General features: G+C 41.7%; 1 protein-coding gene across 1 annotated transcript in view; it reads left to right on the top strand.

Moving 5' to 3' along the window:
- The window catches only part of ZNF385D (zinc finger protein 385D), a 782,386-nt gene extending 768,201 nt beyond the window's left edge, over positions 1-14,185 (top strand). The window contains exons 7-9 of the mRNA XM_052661397.1: positions 7,526-7,704; positions 8,673-8,774; positions 13,844-14,185. Coding sequence (XP_052517357.1) covers positions 7,526-7,704; positions 8,673-8,774; positions 13,844-14,062 — 500 coding nt within the window. The 3' untranslated portion in view covers positions 14,063-14,185. The remainder of the gene's footprint in view (positions 1-7,525; positions 7,705-8,672; positions 8,775-13,843) is intronic.
- The last annotated feature ends 12,125 nt before the right edge of the window (positions 14,186-26,310 follow it).

The raw sequence follows: 26,310 nt of genomic DNA on the forward strand, positions 1-26,310 counted from the left end.
AGAGAGGTACATGTTTTTCTGAAGTCCCCTTGCTTTCTCTATCATCCAGCAGATGTTGACAATTTGATCTCTGGTTCCTCTTCCTTTCCAGCTTGGACATCTGGGAGTTCTTGGTTTGCATAGTGCTGAGGCCTGGCATGCAAGATTTTAAGCATGACCTTCCTAGCACAGGTGATGAGTGCAGTTGTCCAATGCTTAGCACTTTCTTTGGTACCACCCTTCTTGGGAATTGGGATGAGGATTGACCTTCTTCCATTCCTATGGCCGCTGCTGGGTCTTCCAGATTTGCTGACATAATGAATGCAAAACCTTGATGGCATCATCTTTAGGGATTTGAATAGTTCTGCTGGAATTTTTTAGATTCTTATAATTCTTAAATAATGCACCTTGGAGATTGCAATGTGGGTGATTTGGAATATATTATCTAACCAAAGAATTGTATGTAGCTGTCAACATTCAGAGCTTAGTTATTTCATGTTTAGTGACTTCTCATGGATGAACAACCAGAACGAGTGATTTCAATGTTGTGTCAAGATGCATTTTCTTACCATGTACTTTTATGTGCCATTTTTTAAAGAGTGGTTTCATGCTCAAGCCAAACAGAATCTTCAGTTCAGGTGAGTCCGACTCTTTGCGACCCCATGGACTGCAGCACGCCAGGCCTCCCTGTCCATCACCCACTCCCGGAGCGTGCTCAAACTCATGTGCATTGAGTTGGTGATGCCGCCCAACATCTGATCTTCTGTCATTCATTCCTCTTCCTGCCCTCAATCTTTCCCAGCATCAGGGTCTTTTCCAATGAGTTGGCTCTTCACGTTGGGTGGCCAAAGTATTGGCATGTCAGCTTCAGCATCAGTCCTTCCAACTTGCCATTTGGAGGAATAAACACAGAGAGAGGCATGGAGGCTCTTGGTGCCAGTTGCACAGTTCAGGTGTAGAGACTCAAGATAACTTTTTTCCCTTCGGACACACAAAAGTTAGACTATCGTGCCATTATATTGAAAGTTATAAATAAACACCTCAAAAAGCACTTTGTTGTTTGTATGGATACTGACCACTTTCCTGCCCACATATCTATAATATGGATGATCTGAACTGGTCAGTGAGAAGGTAACTAAATGGCCCCTGGCTGTCACCTGGGTTTGCTGACGTCTGTGCTGTGCTAAGTCACTTCAGTCATGTCTCACTCTTTTTGACTGCATGAATGGTAGCCCACCAGGCTTCTCTGTCCATGGAATTCTCCAAACAAGAATCCTGGAGTGGCTTTCCATGCCCTTATCAAGGGCATCTTTCCCACCGTCTAGTCTGAGGCTATTAAACCTCAGCTCATGAGCATTCTGGAGAATTGAACTTTAAGGTATTGAAATTTATTTTATAGAAGGGCAAATTTTGCAAGATACATTTCCCTTCAAATGAATCCCTCTGAAACTTCCTTTGCACTGTTTAGACAGTTAATTTGTCAGCTTGAATCGAGACTTAAAAATAGTCATATTTTGTCCCTAGAACACCCCTTATGAAAATCTTTCATAAGGAAACAACCTTAGGATGTATTTTAAAAGATTAATGAGTAGGATAATTATATAGGAAAAGAGGAAAATAATACAAATATCTAATTTTAAGCGAGTGGTTAAATATATAGCATTCATGTATTGTAAGCCTATGCTGTCATTAAAAATCATGTACATTTTTAAAAGTATGTATAATTCCAAGGAAAGTTCTATACATAATTACTTTGTTATCCAAATGTTTTAAATGCACATGCACAAGTAGAAAATAAAAGACTGGCACATGATGATCACCATTAAGATTTTCATATGCCTCTGTGGAAAAATTCTTAAAGAGATGGGGATACCAGACCACCTGACCTGCCTCCTGAGAAACCTGTATGCAACTCAAGAAGCAACAGTTAGAACTGGATATGGAACAACAGACTGGTTCCAAATAGGCAAAGGAGTACATCAAGGCTGTATATTGTCACCCTGCTTATTTAACTTCTATGCAGAGTACATCATAAGAAATGCTGGGCTGGATGAAGCACAAGCTGGAATCAAGATTGCCAGAAGAAATATCAATAACCTCAGATATGCAGATGACACCACCCTTATGGCAGAAAGTGAAGAAGAACTAAGCCTCTTAATGAAAGTGAAAGAGGAGAGTGAAAAAGTTGGCTTAAAGCTCAACATTCAGAAAACGAAGATCATGGCATCTGGTCCCATCACTTCATGGCAAATAGATGGGGAAACAGTGGAAACAGTGAGAGACTTTATTTTTGGGTCTCCAAAATCACTGCAGATGGTGACTGCAGCCATGAAATTAAAAGACGCTTGCTCCTTGGAAGAAAAGCTGTGACCAACATAGACAGCATGTTAAAAAAGCAGAGACATTACTTTACCAACAAAGGTCCATCTAGTCAAGGCTATGGTTTTTCCAGTGGTCATGTATGGATGTGAGAGTTGGACTGTGAAGAAAGCTGAGCACTGAAGAATTGATGCTTTTGAACTGTGGTGCTGGAGAAGACTCTTGAGATTCCCTTGGACTGCAAGGAGATCCAACCAGTCCATCCTAAAGGAAATCAGTCCTGAACATTCACTGTAAGGACTTATACTGAAGCTTAACCTCCAATATTTTGGCCACCTGATGTGAAGAACTAACTCAATTGAAAAGACCCTGATGCTGGGAAAGATTGAGGGCAGGAAGAGAAGGGGATGACAGTGAATGAGATGGTTGGATGGCATCACTGACGTGATGGACATGAGTGTGAGTGAACTCCGGGAGTTGGTGATGGACAGGGAGGCCTGGTGTGCCTCCATGGGGTTGCAAAAAGTTGGACATGACTGAGCAATTGAACTGAACTGTGAATAGCTCTCCTTGGAGGAATTGTAATTTTTTTTTTCATTTTAAAGAAGTTTCCCCAGTTTCCCTGATGACCTAATGGATGATTGGTTTATTTTTAGAGAGCCATCCCGGTTTCTTGCTTACCTCCCTTTTCTTTACACCAGTTCCTCACTCAGGTGCCATCTAGGGGCTTCCATGGTGGTCCACTGATTGAGAATCTGCCTGCCAGTGCAAGGGACACGGGTTCATCCCTGGTCCCTGAACTAAGATCCCACATGCTGAGGTGCAGCTAAGCCCATGCTCCACAACTACCGGCCCATGCTCTAGGGCCTGAGCTCCTGGGGAGGAGAGGCCACACGATGATAAGCCTGCAGACCCCATGGCTAGAGAGGAGCCCCTGGTCGCTGCAACTAGAGGAAACCCCACGCACAGCAGCTAAGACCCAGTGCAGCCACAAATGAATGCATTAAATTCAAATTAAGAAAGAGCCATCTGAAAAGTAGAATCTGTAAAGATGATGGGGGAGTAAAGGGAAAGTTAACTTCCATCCACTCCACACCACGTATTACTTTGATTTTTGCAGATAAAATGTCCTGATCCAAGGCAATCGAAAGCAAACAAAGAAAAAACAAACAGACAAAATTAGTATTTCTAGGAGCATTATGACTTGCTGGATCTAAACTATGGTTGGAGAACGATTTTGCATTTCAGGGAACATGGAAGCTTCAAATGAAGGTCACTGTCAGGCCAGCCTTTTAAAAGTGGTGGGAAGAAAACAGCCCATTGAAAGTACAGAATACTGCACCCCGAGGGCCCTGCTGTGCAGTCACAAGGAAAGGCACCAGCCTGGAGGGATATTTACACATGGATGAAATCGGAGGTGATCAAACCGGCCATCACAAAACCACTGCTGTTCATAGAGCATCCTGGTTCTGGATCCTCTGCCGAGCAGAAAGGCATATTACAGGGGAAGAACGGAAGAATCTGAAAGACTCAAATTAAAATCCGAGTTGAGAAAAGACAGCATTAATAACATAGAGAAATTAAAGGTGGTGTGAGAGATTCCTGTGGAACTGGAATGCAGCTAACTCAGACATCCTTGGTGGATTTCTAGCTAAATCCCCATAGTTCTAGGAACTTAGTTAGAAATCCACCTTCTACCCATCGGTAACTTCAAGTAGTGTTTGCTTTGTGAACCAGGCAAGTAACTTAATCTTTCTTAGTCCCAGTTTATCTCTAAAATGGGCATAATCTTGTCACCGATCTCATACCACAGCTAGGAGCGGGTAATTTAGCACAATAGGGGCAATGCTGGAAAAATAAAATGAGCACAAATCCTCCCAATAATCACTATTTCTAGATTATTCATGCACGTCTGAGCTCTCAAAAAAGGTAAATGCTGGAGAATTAAGAGTACATGTTTTCTTAATTGTAGCTGTACTTGGAGCAAATATAGCTACCCTGACAGGCTACTGAAGCTTTCAGCTCTTTTGAAACTATCTAATAGCAATTTAATTATGACTGAAAATCTGCTACTAGTGCAGGAGGTCACACTGTACAAAAGTTCCACTCTGGTAGACGATGAATGCTAACCCCAGAGTCAAAGCTATTAGCTGGAGTTTTTCACCCAATCTTGGCATGATTTTAAACATGTGTTTGGTGTGTGTGTGTGTGTGTGTGTGTGTGTGTGTGTGTGTGTGTGTTTGCTTGCATCCACGTAGGGCATGCATGAGTGGATATACTTAATTTTCCTGTCTTTAGTAGCTTCGGGGGAGGGACTGCACTGAAACAACAAGGCTCACAATGCAGTGATTTTTCTGCAAGGTTGGAATCTCTCCAGCGTTCACATACCTTCTGTTCCTATCTCTTCTTCTAGGGTCAGACATAGGCGAGTCCGAAGACATTAAGGAGAATATTTTGTTTTCTGAATCTTTATCTACTGTTGCTAAGATCTTTACCTACCTTTGCTCACCCCCTACTACTGGGGCCAAATCTTTAATTCCTTCTCCTCTTCCTAATCCACTTGACACTCAATCTTGAGTCAGATTACCCAAGCCAGGCTTTCCTATCATCCTCCCAAGCAAGATAAAGGACTTCTATCTGCACACAGGTAGGAACAGCTTTCTGACTCAGTTTGGTTGCCACTATCAAACACCAGCTCAAACCACAGGAGATATTAACCAGAGTGAGTGGAGGGGCCTTCAGGCAAGTCAGGATGATAATTCTTTTAGTATTTACTTATTTGGCTGTGCTGAGTCTTGGTTGCAGCACACAGGAGCCTCACTGCATCATGAGGGATCTTTCCTTGTGGCCTTGGACTGTCCAGCTGTGGCATGCAGGCCTAGTTGTTCTGTGCAGTTCCCCAACCGGGGATCGAGCCCCCATCCCCTGCATTGGAAAGTGGATTCTTAATCACTGGACCACTAGATGATTTTGAACTGTGGTGTTGGAGAAGACTCTTGAGAGTCCCTTGGACAACAAGGAGATCCAACCAGTCCATCCTAACGGAAATAAGTCTTGGGTGTTCATTGGAAGGACTAATGCTGAAGCTGAAACTCCAGTACTTTGGCCACCTGATGTGAAGAACTGACTCATTGGAAAAGACCCTGATGCTGGGAAAGATTGAAGGTGGGAGGAGAAGGAGACGACAGAGGAGAGAAGGTTGGATGGCATCACTGACATGTTGGACATGAGTTTGAGCAAGGTCTGGGAGTTGGTGATGGACAGGGAGGCCTGTTGTGCTGCAGTCCATGGGGTCGCAAAGAGTCAGACATGACTGAGCGACTGAACTGAACTGAACTGAACCAGAGAAATGCCCAGGGTGAGAATTTTCTCCTACCCACTGCTGCTTAGACATTCCTAAGCCACATAGGCCCTGAGAATTCTCCATCAGTTTGACTGAATAAGCTGCATGGAAAAAAAATTTTCAATAAAATCATCAGTTTGGATATAGACTGTTGGATAATCATCTGCTCACATAGTGACACAAAAGCTTCTCATCTGTACGAAGATCACACACATGAAAGCTTGGCAAAATGATGCATGTGTGTATGATATAGACACGTTCATTCGTTCATTATGTGTGTATATACGTATGCACTGCTCCCCAGAATGTTCTTTGCCTTACTCTCATTTATGGTTCTTCTCACAAAGTAGGAAGCCTTGGGTCATTAGACCACAGGGGGAGGGGTGAGAACAAACCCAGGACAGCCTCACCACCCCCACAACCATGGACAGATGCCCTAGCTCCATATTTCAGCTGTTCTGGTTTTTTCCCAACATGTTGACTATTTTCTCTTTCCTTAATATGTTGATATATGAATACTGCTGTGCCTAAGGATAGAGGTTCAAAGTGAGGGATCTAAGTTGTAAAAATATGCATTTTTTAATATTGGACTCAGTAAAGTTATCATTTTGCAAGAGAGAAACATATAGCTATAAACCTGTTCCCTGTATCCATTGCCTCTTATTGAAGACATTGGTGACTGGCTCCCACCTGAAAGCCCTCCACATCTTTCTTTATTGACGTTGAATGGTTATGAGAAGCTGGTTCAAGAGCAAGAAGTTAAGAATCTCTTTTTTTCCTGTGCTTCCAGAACTGATAAATGAAAGGGAAAGTCTCTCAGTCGTGTCTGACTCTTTGTAACCCCATAGACTATACAGTCCATGGAATTCTCCAGGCTAGAATACTGGAGTGGGTAGCCTTTCCCTTCTCCAGGGGATCTTCCCAACCCAGGGATCGAACCCATCTCATAAACACAGTTAAAATGATAAAACCTCTAAAACAATTTTTTAAACCCAGAATGGCAGGAAGAATATAAATGATGACAAAAGAAAATTTCAGAGCAAAAACACATGGCTAAACAGGAAAAGTAAAGAATATTTATCAACTCCAAGAAGGAAATTGTGAAGAGAAATTTTGAGAGAACACTGCCATCCTGAATTTTAGTGTTTAAAAAAAGAAAAAGCAAATGTTGATGAGTAGAGTAACATTAGCTACGTGAGATGGGCAAATGTGGCTGGTGTAATAAAGAAGAAGCATTTCTTAGAGTGTACCCACCTAGCCAGTGAATCCCCCTTTTATAGTATTTTTCTTCTTTTTAACAATTGAAATTTGATAGCCAATCATTGTGAACTTTGCTATCCTAACAGGACCTTTTTTTTTCAGAGTCATTAAGATCTCTATACTGTTATGTTCCTTCTTTGAGCCTAAACTACACAGCCAGGAAAGCTTGTTTGCATTCTGTTCAGAAAGCGGGTATTTAATTAGTGCTACCTCGGTAAGCACACCCTGTTTAAGCTGATTACATTTGTTACACCTCACCTCCAACTATACCTGTAGCAACTAAATGACCCTTCCTCATCAGGTATCCTTCATGTCTCATCAGCATCAAGAGGAAGCCACGCCCATGTAAGGTCACCTCAGGACTTCTGCGTTTACTCCTGTACCGATGGTGCTTGTTTGTTGCGGGGACATAGAAGCCTGCGCTCTAAGTCCTGTTACACGCGGCGGTCAGAGCGCAGGGTTGCAGTTTTCTGAGTCATGAGTGGGTTTCAAGCAGAACCCCCGGAAGCGCTGCACTCAGACAGCATCACATCACGCGGTGTTGCCGCATCGTGTCTTGGAGGCGATTACTAGCTAAGAGTTCTCTCCTCTTTTCTTTTTTTTTTTTTTTAACATTTCTGGCAGGTACCAAGCACAAAACGATGCTAGAAGCTCGGAACGGAAGTGGGGCTATCAAAGCCTTCCCCAGGGCAGGTGTGAAAGGCAAAGGCCCAGTGAACAAGGGAAACACAGGCCTGCAGAACAAAACGTTTCACTGTGAAATCTGTGACGTGCACGTCAACTCGGAGACACAGCTGAAACAGGTAGCGGAACCGCCCGGGAAGTGGGGGCGCGCGGGCCCCCAGGGGCCGCCGGCCTGCCCTGCGCCCTTTCTGCTCTTCCGCTCCCTCCCACCCATCCATCCACCTAGCTTCTTACTCACTCCCCTTCCTTACTTGTGCATAGGTTGGTTGCTTAAAGGAATACTGAAATGTAGGGGCGTCTAAAGTGAGTCTGTCTGAAGTGAGTCTGTGCTGTTGTTACAGATGAAGCGTGGGAGGCGAGGGGCCTTCAGCAGCTCTCTTCTTTACCAGGTTTCCCACTCGAAAGGGTTGCTTTTCGTTAAAGGTCAGAGTGCAGCATTCCACGGTTCCTTGTTTAGATATATATGCTGCGCTACTTCACGTTGCTGCTTTATTACCCGGTGGTGCACTGTAGTTCTGAATCCTGCGGCCACCCGCGAAGGGGATGGAGTCACTTTCACTCTAAAGCCTTCCGGAGGGATCGGGTCTACCGTGCTCGCTGAAGTCCCAGCCCTCATGTTGTATTGTGTTTTATATGCGTACGTACCTTCTTGCACTGATTTTAATGCACCCCAGTTATTTACCTTTAGAATTTAAGGGGTTGACATTTGGCTGTGCAAATGTGAGCGTAAATATTAGTATGGAAATAAATCCGTGCTGCCTGGCCACCTTGGTTTATTTGCACATAAAATTCCTTCAGACATTTCTTTCCTTTGTAAATGTCCATAAACTGAGATCTGTGCTCTGATAAGGAGAGAAGCTGGGAAAAAGAAGACCCTGCTATGTGTTAAAAATAGACTAAAACGGCAGCATAGAAGTATCTCTCCTGGAGGCATCCACAGCCAAGGACAAACGTGCATGCTCTTTTATTTCTGTCTTTCTGCAACTTGCATGAAATAATTAACATCCTTCCCCAGGTTAAAACAATACTTATGAGGGGTTTGGAGGATGACTTCTTTAAAGCTCTCCCCTTTCGTTGCTTTTAATAGCACATTAGCAGTAGAAGGCACAAAGACAGAGCTGCCGGCAAGCCCCCGAAACCTAAATACAGCCCTTACAACAAACTGCAGAAGGCCGCGCATCCACTGGGGGTGAGTGTCACTTCTGCTGCCAGGCAGAGCGGAGCCTTTCTTGGAGGATTTCATTTTGTCAGTTCCTAAGGGAGATAAACGGAAGACGCCCAAGTGAAAACGACTGATTAAGTCCAACCCCTATGCCGCCAACAGAATCACTGGTTTCCTGAGCTGGGTGGGCTCCTGTCCCGGTTAGCTAAAGTCAGACATCTTTTCAGCTGGGCTCAGGTTTATAGAGCATGGGGATGGAAGGAAACCCAGACTCTTTTGTGTCAGGTAAGTAATCACAGGAAATCTGAACCTGAAGTTAGCAGGTACTGTTAAGAAAGGTTGGTGAGGAACAAATTCTTCCAGCTTCTTTATAAGAGCTCCAAGAGATAAAGCATTGCTGTTGTTTTCCTCAGCAATTCTGGCTTTTAAACAACAGTCTGAAAGGCGTGGCTCGCTTAAAAAGAAAATTCACCTTAGGACACTATTTAAGGCCTGGGAAATAGTTCCTGAGACTTGCCCTCTTGTTTTTTACACTAGTACGCATATTAGTACTGATGTCCCAACCTGGAATTTTTACAGGATTTTAGGGGAAAACTGTAAACCTCCTGACATTTTAAGCTATTTGTTTATAAGCATAGGCTTCCCTGATAGCTCAGTTGGTAAAGAATCCAAGAGCAATGCAGGAGACCCCAGTTTGATTCCTGGGCCGGGAAATCCCCTGGAGAAGGGATAGGCTACCCACTCCAGTAGTCTTGGGCTTCCCTTGTGGCTCAGCTGGTAAAGAATCCACTTGCAATGTGGGAGACCTGGTTTCGATCCCTGGGTTGGGCAAAGACCCTGGAGAAGGGAAAGGCTACCCACTCTTTATAGGATTTTAGGGATCTACCCACTTTTAGGCCATCTACCCACTTTTTATAGGATTTTGGGGGAAATCTGTAAACCTCCTGACATCTTAAGCTAATGCTTTATAAGCATAGGCTTTTTTTCTGGTTGAAGTCACCATAGCTTGCATCTGAGAGACGCAGGGTTCTGCACTGTTTAGCTATAATAAACTATAACTGTGTGTATAAAAAATTAAGATGGAGAACAATTGCTCTACAGTATGTGCTGAATTATGCATTTTGAAATCTGTTTTCTTCAAAATAGATCTTATTAATAATCAGTGCTATTGTGTGCTGCCGACACGTGAAAACACAGTTAAAGGAAAACTGCAATCATCTATTGTGAGACCTCAGAATGAGTTGACCCAATTAATTTAGTAGCATTACCCATTTTTATGCAAATGAACTCCCTTTGCTCTTTTGCATAGAATGCATTTTAGCTGCTGTAAGAGACTTTGAATTCTGCTCAGAGTGGATGTTTCAGCAGCACCAGCCATAACCTGAGTGCTATTTCTGACCGGTGGAGATGCCGCTTTCAACAATCAAGTGAATAGTTCTTAAATAAACAGAGAAGTCAAATTGTGTTAATGTTAGCTTCCAAAGCCTCCTGCTTAACTAGCACTGTTTCCATAAAAGGGAACATTCCCTTCATGAGAACAGCCATCTTACTAACACTAGTCGTCAGAGAGTAAACTGGTATTGCAGCGCAGTGTCAGAATGTTGGTACCAATGAAAGCAAAGCATGGCAGAGTTTTCGGGGGAGGTCATTTTTCTTCCCTTCTTTAGTGAACGCGGAATTTTATTACTGTTACATCTCTTGACTGGCACTCACACCTTCCTGTGCTACGCTCCTGTCACATCTGCACAGTCAGAGTAGCTGACAGCATTAATCAGTTTCTCTTTAAAAATGGCTATTCCCTGGCACTTGCCTAGCCCATCCAGTGGTTGACATTCCACACTTTGACTACAGGGGGCGGGTTTGACTCCTGGTGGGGAACTAAGATCCCAGATGCCGGCAGCCCACCCAAAAATAAATAAAATAAAATAAACATTTTAAAATGACCATTCTCTCCTAGTTAAAATGTGTGTAAAGAGTGGAATAAAAAAATTCCCTATTTTTTCTCAAGATGAATAGTTTCCTCAGGAGGTATATTTATCATGAAAAATAAGATAGCAGAGTCCTTTTCTGCACATCCATTCAACTCCTAGATCAGGCCATTTTCTGGGATCTTCCAGTTCCTCCAAAAGGAAAGATGTTCTACCGTTTCCATTATTCTTTTAAAATTTGTTTTATTGCCGTATACTTGATGTACAATGCTGTGTTAATTTCTGCTGTACAGAAAAGTGATGTTATACATATATAAAATTTATACATATGTATTCAGTTATACATATATATATTATATATAATAACATAGCATTGTACATATATATTATATATATATTGGGTTGGCTAAAATATTTGATTAGGTTTTCCATAAGGTGTTCTGTGTGTGTATATATGTGTGTGTGTGTGTGTGTGTGTGTGTATATATATATATATATATGTGGGGTTAGCTAAAAAGTTTATTCAGATTTTCCATAAGATGTTCTGTATGTGTGTGTGTATATATATATTATATATATTGTACATATATATACTATATATATATTGGGTTGGCTATAAAGTTTGTTCAGGCTTTCCATAAGATGTTCTGTATGTGTGTATATATATGTGTATATATATGGTATATATGTTGTATATATATTGTATATATATATAATATGTATATATATATCGGGTTGGCTATAAAGTTTGTTCAGGCTTTCCATGAGATGCTCTGTGTGTATATATTAGATTGATAGATAGATAGATTGGGTTGGCTATAAAGCTTGTTCAGGTTTTCCATGAGATTCTCTGTGTATATATATACATATAATACATATATTGCATTGCAGGAGATGCTCTGTGTATCTATATATATAATACATATATTGGGTTGACTAAGAAGCTTGTTCAGGCTTTCCATAAGATGCTCTGTGTGTATATATTATATAGATAGATAGGGTTGGTGAAAAAGCTTGTTCAGGTTTTCCATGAGATGCTCTGTGTGTACATATATATATATAATACATATATTGGATTGGCTAAGAAGCTTGATCAGGCTTTCCATAAGATGTTCTGTATGTGTATATATATTTATAGTATATATATAATGTGTATATATATAAATAATACACATATTGGGTTGGCTAAGAAGCTTGATCAGGCTTTCCATAAGATGTTCTGTATGTGTATATATATATATATATAGTATATATATAATGTGTATATATATAAATAATACACATATTGGGTTGGCTAAGAAGCTTGATCAGGCTTTCCATAAGATGTTCTGTATGTGTATATATATATATAGTATATATATAATGTGTATATATATAAATAATACACAGATTGGGTTGGCTAAGAAGCTTGATCAGGCTTTCCATAAGATGTTCTGTATGTGTATATATATATATATATATAGTATATATATAATGTGTATATATATAAATAATACACATATTGGGTTGGCTAAGAAGCTTGATCAGGCTTTCCATAAGATGTTCTGTATGTGTATATATATATATATATAGTATATATATAATGTGTATATATATAAATAATACACAGATTGGGTTGGCTAAGAAGCTTGATCAGGCTTTCCATAAGATGTTCTGTATGTGTATATATATATATAAATAATACACAGATTGGGTTGGCTAAGAAGCTTGATCAGGCTTTCCATAAGATGTTCTGTATGTGTATATATATATATATAGTATATATATAATGTGTATATATATAAATAATACACAGATTGGGTTGGCTAAGAAGCTTGATCAGGCTTTCCATAAGATGTTCTGTATGTGTATATATATTTATAGTATATATATAATGTGTATATATATAAATAATACACATATTGGGCTGGCTAAGAAGCTTGATCAGGCTTTCCATAAGATGTTCTGTATGTGTGTATATATATATATATAGTATATATATAATGTGTATATATATAAATAATACACATATTGGGTTGGCTAAGAAGCTTGATCAGGCTTTCCATAAGATGTTCTGTATGTGTATATATATATATAGTATATATATAATGTGTATATATATAAATAATACACAGATTGGGTTGGCTAAGAAGCTTGATCAGGCTTTCCATAAGATGTTCTGTATGTGTATATATATATATATATATAGTATATATATAATGTGTATATATATAAATAATACACAGATTGGGTTGGCTAAGAAGCTTGATCAGGCTTTCCATAAGATGTTCTGTATGTGTATATATATATATATATAGTATATATATAATGTGTATATATATAAATAATACACAGATTGGGTTGGCTAAGAAGCTTGATCAGGCTTTCCATAAGATGTTCTGTATGTGTATATATATATATAAATAATACACATATTGGGCTGGCTAAGAAGCTTGATCAGGCTTTCCATAAGATGTTCTGTATGTGTATATATATATATATAGTATATATATAATGTGTATATATATAAATAATACACAGATTGGGTTGGCTAAGAAGCTTGATCAGGCTTTCCATAAGATGTTCTGTATGTGTATATATATATATAGTATATATATAATGTGTATATATATAAATAATACACAGATTGGGTTGGCTAAGAAGCTTGATCAGGCTTTCCATAAGATGTTCTGTATGTGTATATATATATATATATAGTATATATATAATGTGTATATATATAAATAATACACATATTGGGTTGGCTAAGAAGCTTGATCAGGCTTTCCATAAGATGTTCTGTATGTGTATATATATATATAAATAATACACATATTGGGCTGGCTAAGAAGCTTGATCAGGCTTTCCATAAAATGTTCTGTATGTATATATATATAGTACATATGTTGTATATATATTGTATACATAATATATACATATATTGAGCTGGCTAAGAAGCTTGTTCAGGCTTTCCGTCGATGCTCGGTATGTATCTTTTCCTTTTCACGTTCTCTTCCGTTAGGCTGGTCCCAGGACACTGAGCAGGCGTCCCCGTCTTCCACGGTTCTACTGCCGTTCCCAGGGTGCGACTTTACCCGGGTGGGGGGTGCGAGCCAGCCCCTCTTCTGGACGCTCCGGCTGAACCCCGAGACTTGAGCTCACCTGCTCTTCTTTCTCCCCGCCCTGCAGGTGAAGCTGGTCTTCTCCAAGGAGCCGTCCAAGCCGCTGGCGCCGCGCCTGCTGCCCGGGCCGCTGGCCGCCGCCGCGGCCGCCGTGGCCGTGGGCTCGCCGTTCGGGCTGCGGGCCGCGCCGCCCGCGCTGCTGCCGGCGCTGCCCCCCGCGCTGCTGCGGCCGGCGCCGGGGCCCATGCGCAGCGCGCACGCGCCGGTGCTCTTCGCGCCCTACTGAGCGCGGCCGGCCTGCAATAACTCGCAAACCACACGCCGAACAGAGAACTATGCAGCGTTTATTTATAGTTTAAAGTATATCTGAAGAGCCAGGACTTTTGGTAGTGAACTGACAAGATTATGGAAAAGATGAAGTAAAAGAGGGAGGTCCGGGGGCGGGCGGGAGGGGCGGTACTGTCTCCAAATTAAAGCATTCCTCTTGAACATCGAGTGTTTAGAAGTGATCTCCGGCCTTGACTTGTAGTGGCACCTAGAACCTCCGAAGCCTTTGCGACACGCCTTTTGGGCACCTGTTTCCCCTGCATTGTCTTTCCTGCTTTATGAGACAACTTATACATTGTCTGAGGGCATTAACTGGTTCCAGTGTGTACATAGATAATCATTTACTCTGTAGATTAAAATAATGCAAAAAAAGAAAAAAACAAAAAACAAAAAAAAAACAAAGGCAACACTGTGAATAGTAGTACCCGTGGTCCTCTTGCTCTGACAGCAATTCCTGGGTATTCATCCCAACCAAGGTAGACGCACTAGGTGTCTTGTGAAACAGTAGTGCTGCGTCTCAGTCTAAGCCACTAGGTTCTCAAGAATTGCAGAAGGTAGGGCGAACAACTGTTTCATGCCAGTAAGCAGTCAAAAGATAAACACCGCCATCTGATGTGGTGAAGGTCCCCAGCTCACCGTCTCCCCTCCTGCCCAACCTGGAGATGACTTTCAGTCCAGAACAAAAGAACAGGGCTGACCTAGAATAGAGTTGGGGAGACTTTAATAAAAATAGTTTCTCACAGAGTGCTTTCCCCCCAACACTAAGACAGTGTTGCTGGAAACAGAATGTTTTTCAAATGCTTATATTTGAAAACAGGTAACCCCATGCATCATGGGGGTCCAGAAAGAAACCAGTACAACTATTCTGTTTCGAAGATGAGGGACAATCCTAACCTAGCATGATAATGCAAAGTGCAGATTTTTCACATTAGTACAAATCCACTAAAAACAAAGAATATTACACCTCTGCAATATCTTTATATCATACCAGTAGGGTTGTCTCTTAGGCAAAGTTTTCTGCTTTGACTATAATGGTAGACATTAGCTATTGTTGGTGGGTTATTCTTTTTTTCTTTTTTTTTCTAGATTTCCTACTGACATGATATAAACAAGTAATATATATATATTTAAATATTAGAAAAAAACAAAGAAAAATGAATCTGCATTCATTTCACACCAGGGGTATAGAGTTAAAAAATACTGTTAAGTTGCACTTGGCCATCATTTCTCTAGTGGAGTTGTGAAATACTAACAGCCTTCAATATTCACCATAAGGCTGAAAGGAGTTGATGTTTTACCTTTAAAACAAGATTTATCAGGGGTATATATAAATATATGTATATTGTATATATGTTAGAAAGATTAAGAGTATAACTTATAAAAAGAAAATCTATATAAAATAATTATATATCCATCCCATGTTACATGTTATCATTAAGTTGGTAACAAATGGCATAAAAATAGCTGTGCCTTTAATTTGTGGTAAAGGCTATTTGCTTTTTCCCATAGAAAGCTAACATATACCTATCACCTATGATGGGGTTTGAGGCAGCCAGTCTGTTGCGTTAATAAGAATAATAACACTCAAACTTCAAACAATGGAAACGTGTACAAATCCACTCTACCAGATTTAGGTTTAGAGAAAAAAAAATATTTTTGAAAAGGTTTTGTAGAGAACTATTTAAAAATATACAGAAAGGCTGAGTATGGCCTTCGTGAAACTGCTCTTACCTAAAATGTAGTAGACTTTTGAGCATCTAAAGATGCAAGGTGAAACCATTAGAGAGATGGGTATTTAGCATTTGTCATTTTATATTTAAGAAACACCCGTAGCGTGCTTGGTGCTCAACATTAAACATGGTCTTTGGAGTTCTTCTCCGCCACCTAGCTAAAGACATTTGTCATATAAACACATCTCTAAAGGAGTTGACTTTGTATATCTTTTGTTAAACAACCAACCAAAAGCAAAAAGGAAGAAAGGAGAGAAGGAAGGAAAGAAGGGAAAGAAGAAAAGAGAAGGTGTCCCATCAGTCTTTGGTAAGAGGGGTTTCAAACCATATCTCCTCTGCCTGAATATGCTGATTGGGGCTGGGACCTGTTTCTGAGAGCGTCTGGCGATGACGCGTGTGCCAGCACCTCTACGTTCTGGCCTCAGCGAGCATTTCCTCTGTTTCACCCTTAGACCCCCTGTTCAGCCAGGTGGACAGCTAGCTCATGTGTTTTGTTCTCTGGGTCTGTCTGTGTCTTGTGTGACCAGTTTTGGACAGTCTTGACAGTTAGTTTCTGCTTTGTCAGAACTTTTCACTGTTCATACCCGAATCCCTGTCCAACAGCATTCACGCCTCTAGAGCCTCCCCTTCTGTTGGAGAACACAGCGCTGATCGATGCAGCCTCGCTGCAGTGGACTCTGCTGTCCTTCCCCATTCTCACCAAAGCGGAGGAGCCGGTCCACCCAAAGTCAGGGCCTGTGCAATCGAGGGGTCCTGGATCACGAGATGTGACTAACTTTAATGATTTGCTGGGAGACAAATAAATCAGCCATATTTTCTCCATCAGCCATATGAGAAACCTCAGAAACACCTAAATCCCTTCAGCTTCACTTCACTATGGAACCATTTTTGTTTAAATGGTCTCTAAAGTTGGAGTTGTAATCATCCGTTGTCTTTACTCACTACCTAATAAAGGATGAAGCCTAACCATAGAACTTAATGCTGGATTCTCTGTGAATTGTTTCCCCACATGCCATGTATTTACCAACGCCACATCCGTCTCTATCATGGTTCAAGCTGCTGTCAAGTTCTATCCTTTCCCTGAGGGAACTTCTTTTCATGAATAAAGATCAGATTGGTCAGCAGTGGTGCTCTGAACATCCCAGGCGAGCTCTGACTTTACAGTTTATGTCCCTTCTCATGCCACATACCCACGGGCAAGGGAGTGATAGACAGGCATCTCTGACCTCATTTCAAACAAATATAAATGCATTGCAAGAGCCAAATGCTTCAGGAAAAAGCATTGTTGTACCTCATCCAGATTACCCAGGCAAATGGAAACAGTTGTTGGGAAGGCACTGTATTTCTCTTCTGAGAAAATAGGTGACAGATCACTCCTCCCCCTGGTCCTGGACTTTGAAGGGTGGTCGTTCTATACACATAAGCAAACACTGTCAGCTCTTGGCCGTTAATATCATCACCACCTCATCTCAGAGGACTGCAGTCTTCAGGTCCCGTTGGGTTTCCGTTTTTCACGTGCATTAATTTAGTGCCATTATCAGAGATATCATTTGGTGTTTTGAAAGGTGCTACATATTTTGTTGCCAAGGAACTGTTTAGCCAAGAGAACTTTTATACTTGCTTGGAAATTAAAAGGACAGGAAATCATAACACAAAGGAATAAAAATGAAACGGCTTAAAACCAGGATTATTCAGTGTTTATTGTGGATGTGCTCATGTATGTTTCCAAGGCACAAAACCATTGCATGGTGGTTATGGGCAGTGAGTTTCACTTGCCATTAATGCTTTAGATTAATATCTTTGTCTCCACACCATAGAATATTTCAACTTTCCTGAAGAAATCAGATCAAAAAGCTAAAAAAAAGATGGTTTAGAGAGAAAACGTCCTTGAGATCGCAGTTGACCTCTGGAACCACCTCCCTGTGCAGTAGCATGGATGGCATCACTTTAGTCACTCTTGGTGCACAGGTGGCGCTAGGGGTAAAGAACGCGGCTGCCAATGCAGGAGTTCGATCCCTGGGTTGGAACAATCCCCTGGAGGAGGGCATGGCAACCTGCTCTAGTATTCTTGCCTGGAGAATCCCATGGACACAGGAGCCTGGCAGGCTGCAGTCCCTGGAGTCACAGAGTCAGACACAAGTAAAGCTACTTAGCAGAGCACAGCACACAGGAAAGTGTCCATGAAGGAGTGAGGAAAACAAGGAGCCTGAAGGAAGTCGAGCTTTGCTGCCCTGGGGCACGTGGGATCTTCCCGGACAGAGATGGAAACCACACCCCTCGCATCGCAAGTGAAAGTTGTTCAGTCGTGTCCGACTCTGCGACCCCATGGACTATCCAGTCCACAGAATCCTCCAGGCCAGAACAGTTGAGCAGGGAGCCTTTCCCTTCTCCAGGGCATCTTCCCAACCCAGGGATCCAACCCAGGTCTCCCACGTTGCAAGGCAGATTCTTAACCACTGGCCCACCAAGGAGGCCCCTAGCAATGAGGAAAACCAGGAGCCCGAAAGGACTCAGGGCTTGTCGTGCGCTTGGTTTCTGCCCAGCAGGGAGCATTTCAATAGCCAGCGAATGCTTGGCACTCGTTTCTCCATCAGCAAGGTGCGTGAGAGGGAGTACAGACTGAACTGGCTAAATATTCCTGCATTAGGGGGGCTCCTTTCTCACCCTCACTGCTTTGTACCCTGCATTAGGAGCGCCCCTTTCTCACCCTCACTGCTTTGTACCCTGCATTAGGGGGGCTCCTTTCTCACCCTCACTGCTTTGTACCCTGCATTAGGAGTGCCGCTTTCTCACCCTCACTGCTTTGTACCCTGCATTAGGGGGGCTCCTTTCTCACCCTCACTGCTTCGTACCCTGCATTAGGGGGGCTCCTTTCTCACCCTCACTGCTTCGTACCCTGCATTAGGGGGGCTCCTTTCTCACCCTCACTGCTTTGTACCCTGCATTAGGAGCGCCCCTTTCTCACCCTCACTGCTTTGTACCCTGCATTAGGGGGGCCCCTTTCTCACCCTCACTGCTTTGTACCCTGCATTAGGGGGGCCCCTTTCTCACCCTCACTGCTTTGTACCCTGCATTAGAAGGGCCCCTTTCTCACCCTCACTGCTTTGTATCCTGCATTAGAAGCACTCCTTTCTCACCCTCACTGCTTTCTTATAGCAAACCATACAGCTGCTCAAATATTTGCGTTTGCCCAGACAAGTGTCCTGTACGCCTTTCCTTCCTGATGACACATCACACAGTAGGTCCGTCCATCTGACTGATCAGAATGTGGACTCATGGAAAGCTGCTAGAAGGAAAGAAAGGCTTAGTCGCTCAGTGGAGTCCCACTCTGCGACCCCATGGACTGTAGCCCGCCAGGCTCCTCCGTCCATGGGATTCTCCAGGCAAGAACACTGGAGTGGGCTGCCATTTCCTTCACTAGAGGATCTTCCCGACCCAGGGGTCAAACCCGGGGCTCCCACATTGTAGGCAGGTGCTTTACAGTCTGAGCCACTAGGGAAGACCTGACCACTCTTAGGGGACTTGCAATCACATTAGATTCACGCCAAGTCACGTAGGGTATACCGCATCTGTTGTCTCAGTCTAAAACATAAAAAAACATCTGAATGAAACCAGTCCCAGTAACAGCAATGGAAAATCAACGGTGCGCCTGTGGAGGGAGCCACAGATACTCGCTTGCCTCATCCTGTTCTGGCTGTGCTGTCTCCCTTCAGCAGGAAGGGACCCCATCGGAGCCAGTCCTAACCCTGTCCTGAGTTTGCCTGTGTTTTAGGTAAGAGCCACCCTGTTTAGACCACTTCCTCCACAAACAGAGGATATCAGTTGTGCCCTCTTGTTAGTGACACAACAAGAATTTTTTGGACAATCCTGACAGTGAATGTTTTACAAAATGGTAGCTGTTGGTTTTCGCTAAAATCACAGATGTATTTGCAGAGCATCTTGGCCAGTCTTTCTACAGTATCCTCAGCCACGACAGCAGTTACTATCAGGAAGTGAAGTAGGTGGTGTCTTTGATGAAGTCTGCATTGCCTACTTCCTTGTGCTGAGAGGGGTATCGGAGCTTCCAGGAAAAGATGGGTATGATGCCTCATCTTCCTCACGTGGCCTACAAGGTCGTTACTTCCAGAAACCGGTTTGTAGCTTACCAGAATTACGAATGGTGATGGAGGACTGGTTCTGTACTGGGAAAGCTTCCTCTGGGCTACTTGCTCAAAAGCCCGGTTAGACTGCAAAGAATCACAGAGTTTATGTTGTCAATGCACAGACGCAAAAGGACCAAGAATGGCCTTCAGTCTGATCATCTTTCCCCACTTCTCAGTGATGGAAGCCATTCTTCCCAGACGGTTGTCTCTAGAAAATGCCAAAATTTCAAGTCAAATTTGACGGTTAACACAGATGACCAAGTTGAGAATAGGGTCAATGAAAAACGGAGTTACTTTCTTCATGACTGACAAGTCAACCTAAAAGTAATTTCCAAAAAGTAGAGCTAAAATGATTTGTGAGCAAAGTTATAACTAAGCATTAGTACTTGTACAGTAGCCAGGTCATAAATCACTACATCTAATCTAAATGTGTATGGACAGAGAGATACATGCGTCTTTTAAAAATGTAAGCCTCAATACCTATTTTACCTGCTACGACTTTTCAATATCTTAGTTTAGAATGATTAGGTTGATTTTACTGTAAGAAGAGGAGCTCTGATTTAATCTCAGTCACTTTAGGGCATTGGGGAGGTTGACGAGCAGCTGTGCTTGTCAAGGTGCTATGCTCTCTAGCGAGGCTCTCTGCTGGCAATTTGCGTTGGGTCATGTAACTACATCATTGCATACAGCCTCTGCATTTTGACCACAGGGACTGAGCCCTTATCCAATCTTCTTCCACTCCAGGCAGTGTGCAGGACCAGGTAAAAGAAAGCTAAAGAAAGCTGGCAAAGGGAGAATCCTTTACTGGGGGCCCAAATTGCATTTTTTTCCAGGAAAAACAGTTTTTTAAGCCACTCTGTTATTTGTTCGAACTTAGTGAGACATGAATCCATTGAGAAACAATGTTACACTTTTATGGAATTTTTAAGCCATGGTGAGAGTATAGAGTTTTATTAACCACAGATAACAATATGTGTATCCTTGGATATTTGTCAACTCAATTTAAAATAGGTTATCTTATCATTCCGGTGCTCTGATGACCTGGGGAGGGGGATAATGAGGGGTGCCACAGGAGGAAGTTCTCAGAGGGAGAGAAGTGTGCATGCGTACTGCTGATTAACTTCATTCTACAACAGAAGCTAGCACAGCTTTGTAAAGCAATTATCTTCCAATAAAATACATTATCTTTTAATTTCAACACACAACACTAGGGCTACAGGTGGCTAATACTGGGTAGAGATCTTCCACCAAATGCCTTCTGTCTCTTGTTGACTGTGAGCTGATACTACTAGATGGAGGAAAGTCTTCAAAATTCTAGTTTAGTTTTCATGAACTAGTCAAGAAGAATTTCTTGCTATGCCATCTGTTTTTTAAGGGGATTATGGAAACATATGTGGACATGTTGGGTACTGGGGAAAAGCCTTGCAGCCAAAGGATCAGGACACAAGACTGACCATCACAGAATGCTGAGTGTGGTTTCCAGTTTCAACACAAAACATCTCTGAGGAAATGGAGCCAACTCGTTATTTTGATGATTCCGTTGTGGAAGAAACAAAATCATAATGGAATTACTTAATAGAGATGTGCTTTTAAAACGGCTGAATTTAGTAAAAGCAAGTCATTTGCCTCTCAAACTTTGTTCCAAACCTGAGTCTAATTCCTCTAAATTTCAATAAAAATTAAAAAAAATGAACCTTGTAATTACAGGTTTCATATCCGTGCATACTATTTGAAATGGAACTGATCTGATTCCAAAGCATTATATGCAGCTATATTAGACACATAATTTTGTCCTGAAAAAAAAAGAAGAAAGTTGATAGATTGTTTCAAGAAATACTGCCTTAAACACACATGAAACTATATGCTGAGAACATTGCTTTCCTTGGGAATTTTGCTAGTCCTTTTTTTTTTTTTTCATTTATTTTATCAGTTTAAATCTTATGTCAGTTCAACTACAGTTTTTTTTTTTTACATAATTGTATGAAAATATAGTATTTAGCCAACATATGATAAGACATTCAACTGTCAAAAAATTGGACATCTGGTTATTTTTATTTTTTAATTTTTCTCAAGTTCGGTTGATTTACAAGGTTCTGTTTGTCTCAGGGGTGCTGTCATGTGACTGTGTTATACATGCTTATGTACAGATCTTTTTCAGAGTCTTTTCCACTATTGGTTATTACAAAATCGTGACGCAGTCCAGCGGTTAAGACTTCGCCTTCCAGTGCAGGAGGGAGGGTTCGATCCCTGGTCGGGAGCTAAGCTCTAACGAACTTTGGGGCCAGAAAACCAAAACATTAAAAAGAAATACTGAGTATAGATCCCGGTGTGGCTATTTTTAAATGGTGATTCTTAACAACAGAGCTACCGACAGATCCTATCAAGTGAATCGAGTGATGGCCCTGGATATTTACTGACAGGAGCCAATTGAAACCTTAGTCTCCAGATCTAAAAATAACCTAATCCACTCACATTTAGTGACCGCAAATGGAAGGCTGTGTTTGTTTTTGACAACTAGACTTCTAATGGGAAACTCTGGTGTGAGCATTTTAAACATTTGAATAGTATTCTCAAATTTTAAAAAATACGTTATGGTTTGTCCTACATTTGTGTTACTGAGGGCAGGGGGACCTACTTCAGGGGAAAAAAGGGTGTAATTTTTGTCCTCCTATATTCTCATAGCTCAGAGAATGCAGGCAGGGCTTTGTCCAATATCAGCTGCTTTGCAAAAGGTTTCATAAGATTTTCAGCTCAGTTCAGTCACTCAGTCCTGTCTGACTCTTTGCGACCCCATGGGCAGCAGCACACCAGACCTCCCTGTCCATCACCAACTCCTGGAGCCCACCCAAATCCATGTCCATCAAGTTGGTGATGCCATCCCACCATCTCATCCTCTGCTCTCCTGTTCTCCTCCTGCCCTCAACCTTTCCCAGCATCAGGGTCTTTTCCAATGAGTCAGCTCTTCACATCAGGTGGCCAAAGTATTGGAGTTTCAGCTTCAGCATCAATCCTTCCAAAGAACACTCAGAACGGATCTCCTTAAGGATGGACTGGTTGGATCTTCTTGTAGTACAAGGGACTCTCAAGAGTCTTCTCCAACACCACAGTTCAAAAGCATCAATTCTTCAATGCTCAGCTTTCTTTATAGTCCAACTTTCACATCCATACATGACTACTGGTAAAACCATAACCTTGACTCGATGGAGCTTTGTGGACAAAGTAATGTCTCTGCTTTTTAATATCCTGTCTAGGTTGGTCATAACTTTTCTTCCAAGGAGTAAGCCTCTTTTAATTTCGTGGCTGCAATCACCATCTACAGTGATTTTGGAGCCCTTAAAAATAGTCTGCCACTGTTTCCACTGTTTCCCCATCTATTTCGCATGAAGTGATGGGACCAGATGCCATGATCTTCGTTTTCTGACTGTTGAGCTTTAAGCCAACTTTTTCACTCTCCTCTTTCACTTTCATCAAGAGGCTCTTTAGTTCTTCTTCCCTTTCTGCCATAAGGGTGGTGTCATCTGCATATCTGAGGTTATGGATATTTCTCCTGGCAATCTTGATAACAATAATAGCTCATATTCAAAAGAGCATCACCAGAAATACCAAAGCAGTGTAATGAACATAACTAGCTTTTTATGAAGAAACGGGGAAAAAAAAGAAGAATGAAAGCAAGGGTTTTAGAAACTGACTTGCTAGTCACACAGATGAAGGTCTCTGACCCATCACTTAGCTACACTGATGATGCAGGGGTCAGAGCCTCTCCAGCCGCTCACGTGGGGACATGGCAGAGCTGCAGGGATCTGAAGGGACACGGGGGACCTGCAGGGATCAATGGCGACATGGCGGAGCTGCAGGGATCCAAGCGCTCAGGCTGCAGACCTATGAGGCTTCCACGCCCGCCTGTGCAGTGAACGGCTTTGCTCTTTTCCTCTTGCCAAATCATGCTGAATAACCTTTCATCAAAGGTTCTGGATGTCCCCAGGTGGACTTGGACAGTTGAGATGGAATTTTTTGCATGTTTTACATTTTGATAGCTGCGTGATGACTCTTTGCGTTGTTGCTATTCTTTCTTTCCATTGCAGACCCAAACAATGTTCCCTGGTATGCCAATAGGGTCCTAAATTCAAAATAATAATAATAATCAGAACAATTCCCATCATTGGCATCATGCCATTCTTCTGTTTTAAGGAATAAAAATCCCCTCTATGCCAACTATTTCCACAGTATGAAATGAATCAGTTTTATTGACTCAAATGTAAAACATAACACATTCTATCCTGACTCTGGTCCTGTACTACGTCAAAGTTGCAGCTGTGAACAAATTAATCTATTTTTTAAAAAACCAGGAATTCTTTTAAAAAAGAACCTATTTCAATTTTTTAGAAAAGACACTAATGCTGTTTTTATGTGATGGAAACTCCCTAGTTCCTTCAGCAGCTCCAGGAACATCGGTAGGCACTGTCCTCTGTCTCTTTGACGGTTTCAAAGTTGTCCAAGTAAATAAGATATTGCTGCCTATTTCAGGAGTTTGGTTGATTCAGGTCTTTATTATTCACCTAGTCCATGAAATAAATATGGGTGCATATTATTCTCTCATCCATAAATAAGCCATAGGCAATGTATCCAATTTAAGACACATTTTTATTCTTACTTGAAGCTTCAGGGCTTTTGAGAACAAAGTTTACAAACAACATCTTCTACTCTGCTTGTTGGCAACATCTTACAGTTCCAAGAAACACAGAAAACCTGTATACCACAATTGTCCCAAGTGTCAACTAAGACATTTAGTGACTCACAGGACAAGTATCTTGTGACTGTCTCTCAAAGAAATGTACTCTTTGATGGGGGAAGACAGTAAAATGCTATGTGTTTATTCATCTCTAAAGGACAGCGTTCCATGGTCCTTCTTTCTCTCTTGTTAGAAAGATACCAATTCTCATTTTTAATCATTTAGTGCATTTCAGTTAAGTGTTAGGCAGAACAATCATTTTATTTACAACTTTGAAACCCAATGGTTGGTCCCTGGTGAAATAAAATGTCACTGCAGACAAGATGTTGCAGGATAATATTCCATGTTTCCATAGGGCAGAAAAGCTCTTTTTTGTTTGTTTGTTTTGCCTGAACAGTGCCTAAACAAATTTTAATTAGCTCCCAAATGTCTTTTAGAAAAAAGAAAGAGGATTTCCTTTAAAGTTAGAAATTCTGATTCCTCTTGAAAAATCAGAAAAACCTGAGGGCCCTAGTTGCTCTTGTTTAGTTGCCAAGTTGTGTCCAAGTTCGTGACGCTACGGACTATAACCCACCAGGCTTCCCTGTCCGTGGTTTTCCAGGCGAGAATATGGGGCTGGGTTGCCATTTCCTTCTCCAGGGGATCTTCTTGAAGCAGGGATCGAACCGGGTTCTCCTGCATTTCATGAGAATTCTTTACTGAGCCATCCACATTCCTATTAGGCAACCATTGGCTGCGAACTGAACTGCCTCCTGCTTTGGGGAAAGGAGGGAATTTGCTGTGATCTGCACTCAGAGGCCCCAGCATTGCTTCCTGCCAGGCCCCTGCTGTCACTGGGTTTGCAAACCCCAGAAGGGCTTGTTGGCTCTCGGCTATCCCAGGCTCTTCTGCAGGTACTCTCCAGGGTCTCGTACATCCTGTACCTTCAGCCCCGTCAAGTTATTGTTCCTAGACTCACCTTGCATATGCTTTGATTCTTGTTTTGGATAGGCAGCTTCCTGGGGAACCTTGTTTTGCCATCTGTTTCAGTCAAATTTCCCTTTACCAGAATGTAATTTGTGAGAAATTAAGCAGTGGAGTGTGTGTGGGTTTCTTGGAGTTGAGACGTAGGAACTGTTTGATTCAGGCGGTGAGTAACTTTATTTAGAAAGGGAGTCTGTCATTTTCTTTGCACCTTCCTTTAGGAGAGTCTGGCGGCAGCTAAGAGCAGAAACTGGATTTCAGAAATAAATACCAAGTATCTTACACATGAAGAAAAAAAATTTCTTTCTTCCTTTCTTTCTTCAAGTTGAATATGATGAAAAATTCTGAAACAATAATGTTTGTGGATATAAGTTTGCTCCATTTTTTTTGGTGGGGGGAGGGGTGGAGAGGAGCCACATACAACTTTCCCAAAATACCTGGAGGCTGCCAGACTATTCGAAAAAAAAATCCACACAAAAGATTTTTATTATTAATGTTCAAAACAACCTCTGCTCATTCCCATATTTCAGAACATATTTCCCATAGAATTAGCCATACCATACAAAATATCTATCCTTATTACTGAGCTGGGCAATAAAAGGACACACTGATGCTGATTCACATCTGTGATTTTTAAGTTGCT

The sequence above is a fragment of the Budorcas taxicolor genome, chromosome 24 (genome assembly GCF_023091745.1).
Source record: "Budorcas taxicolor isolate Tak-1 chromosome 24, Takin1.1, whole genome shotgun sequence".
Lineage (NCBI taxonomy): Eukaryota > Metazoa > Chordata > Mammalia > Artiodactyla > Bovidae > Budorcas > Budorcas taxicolor.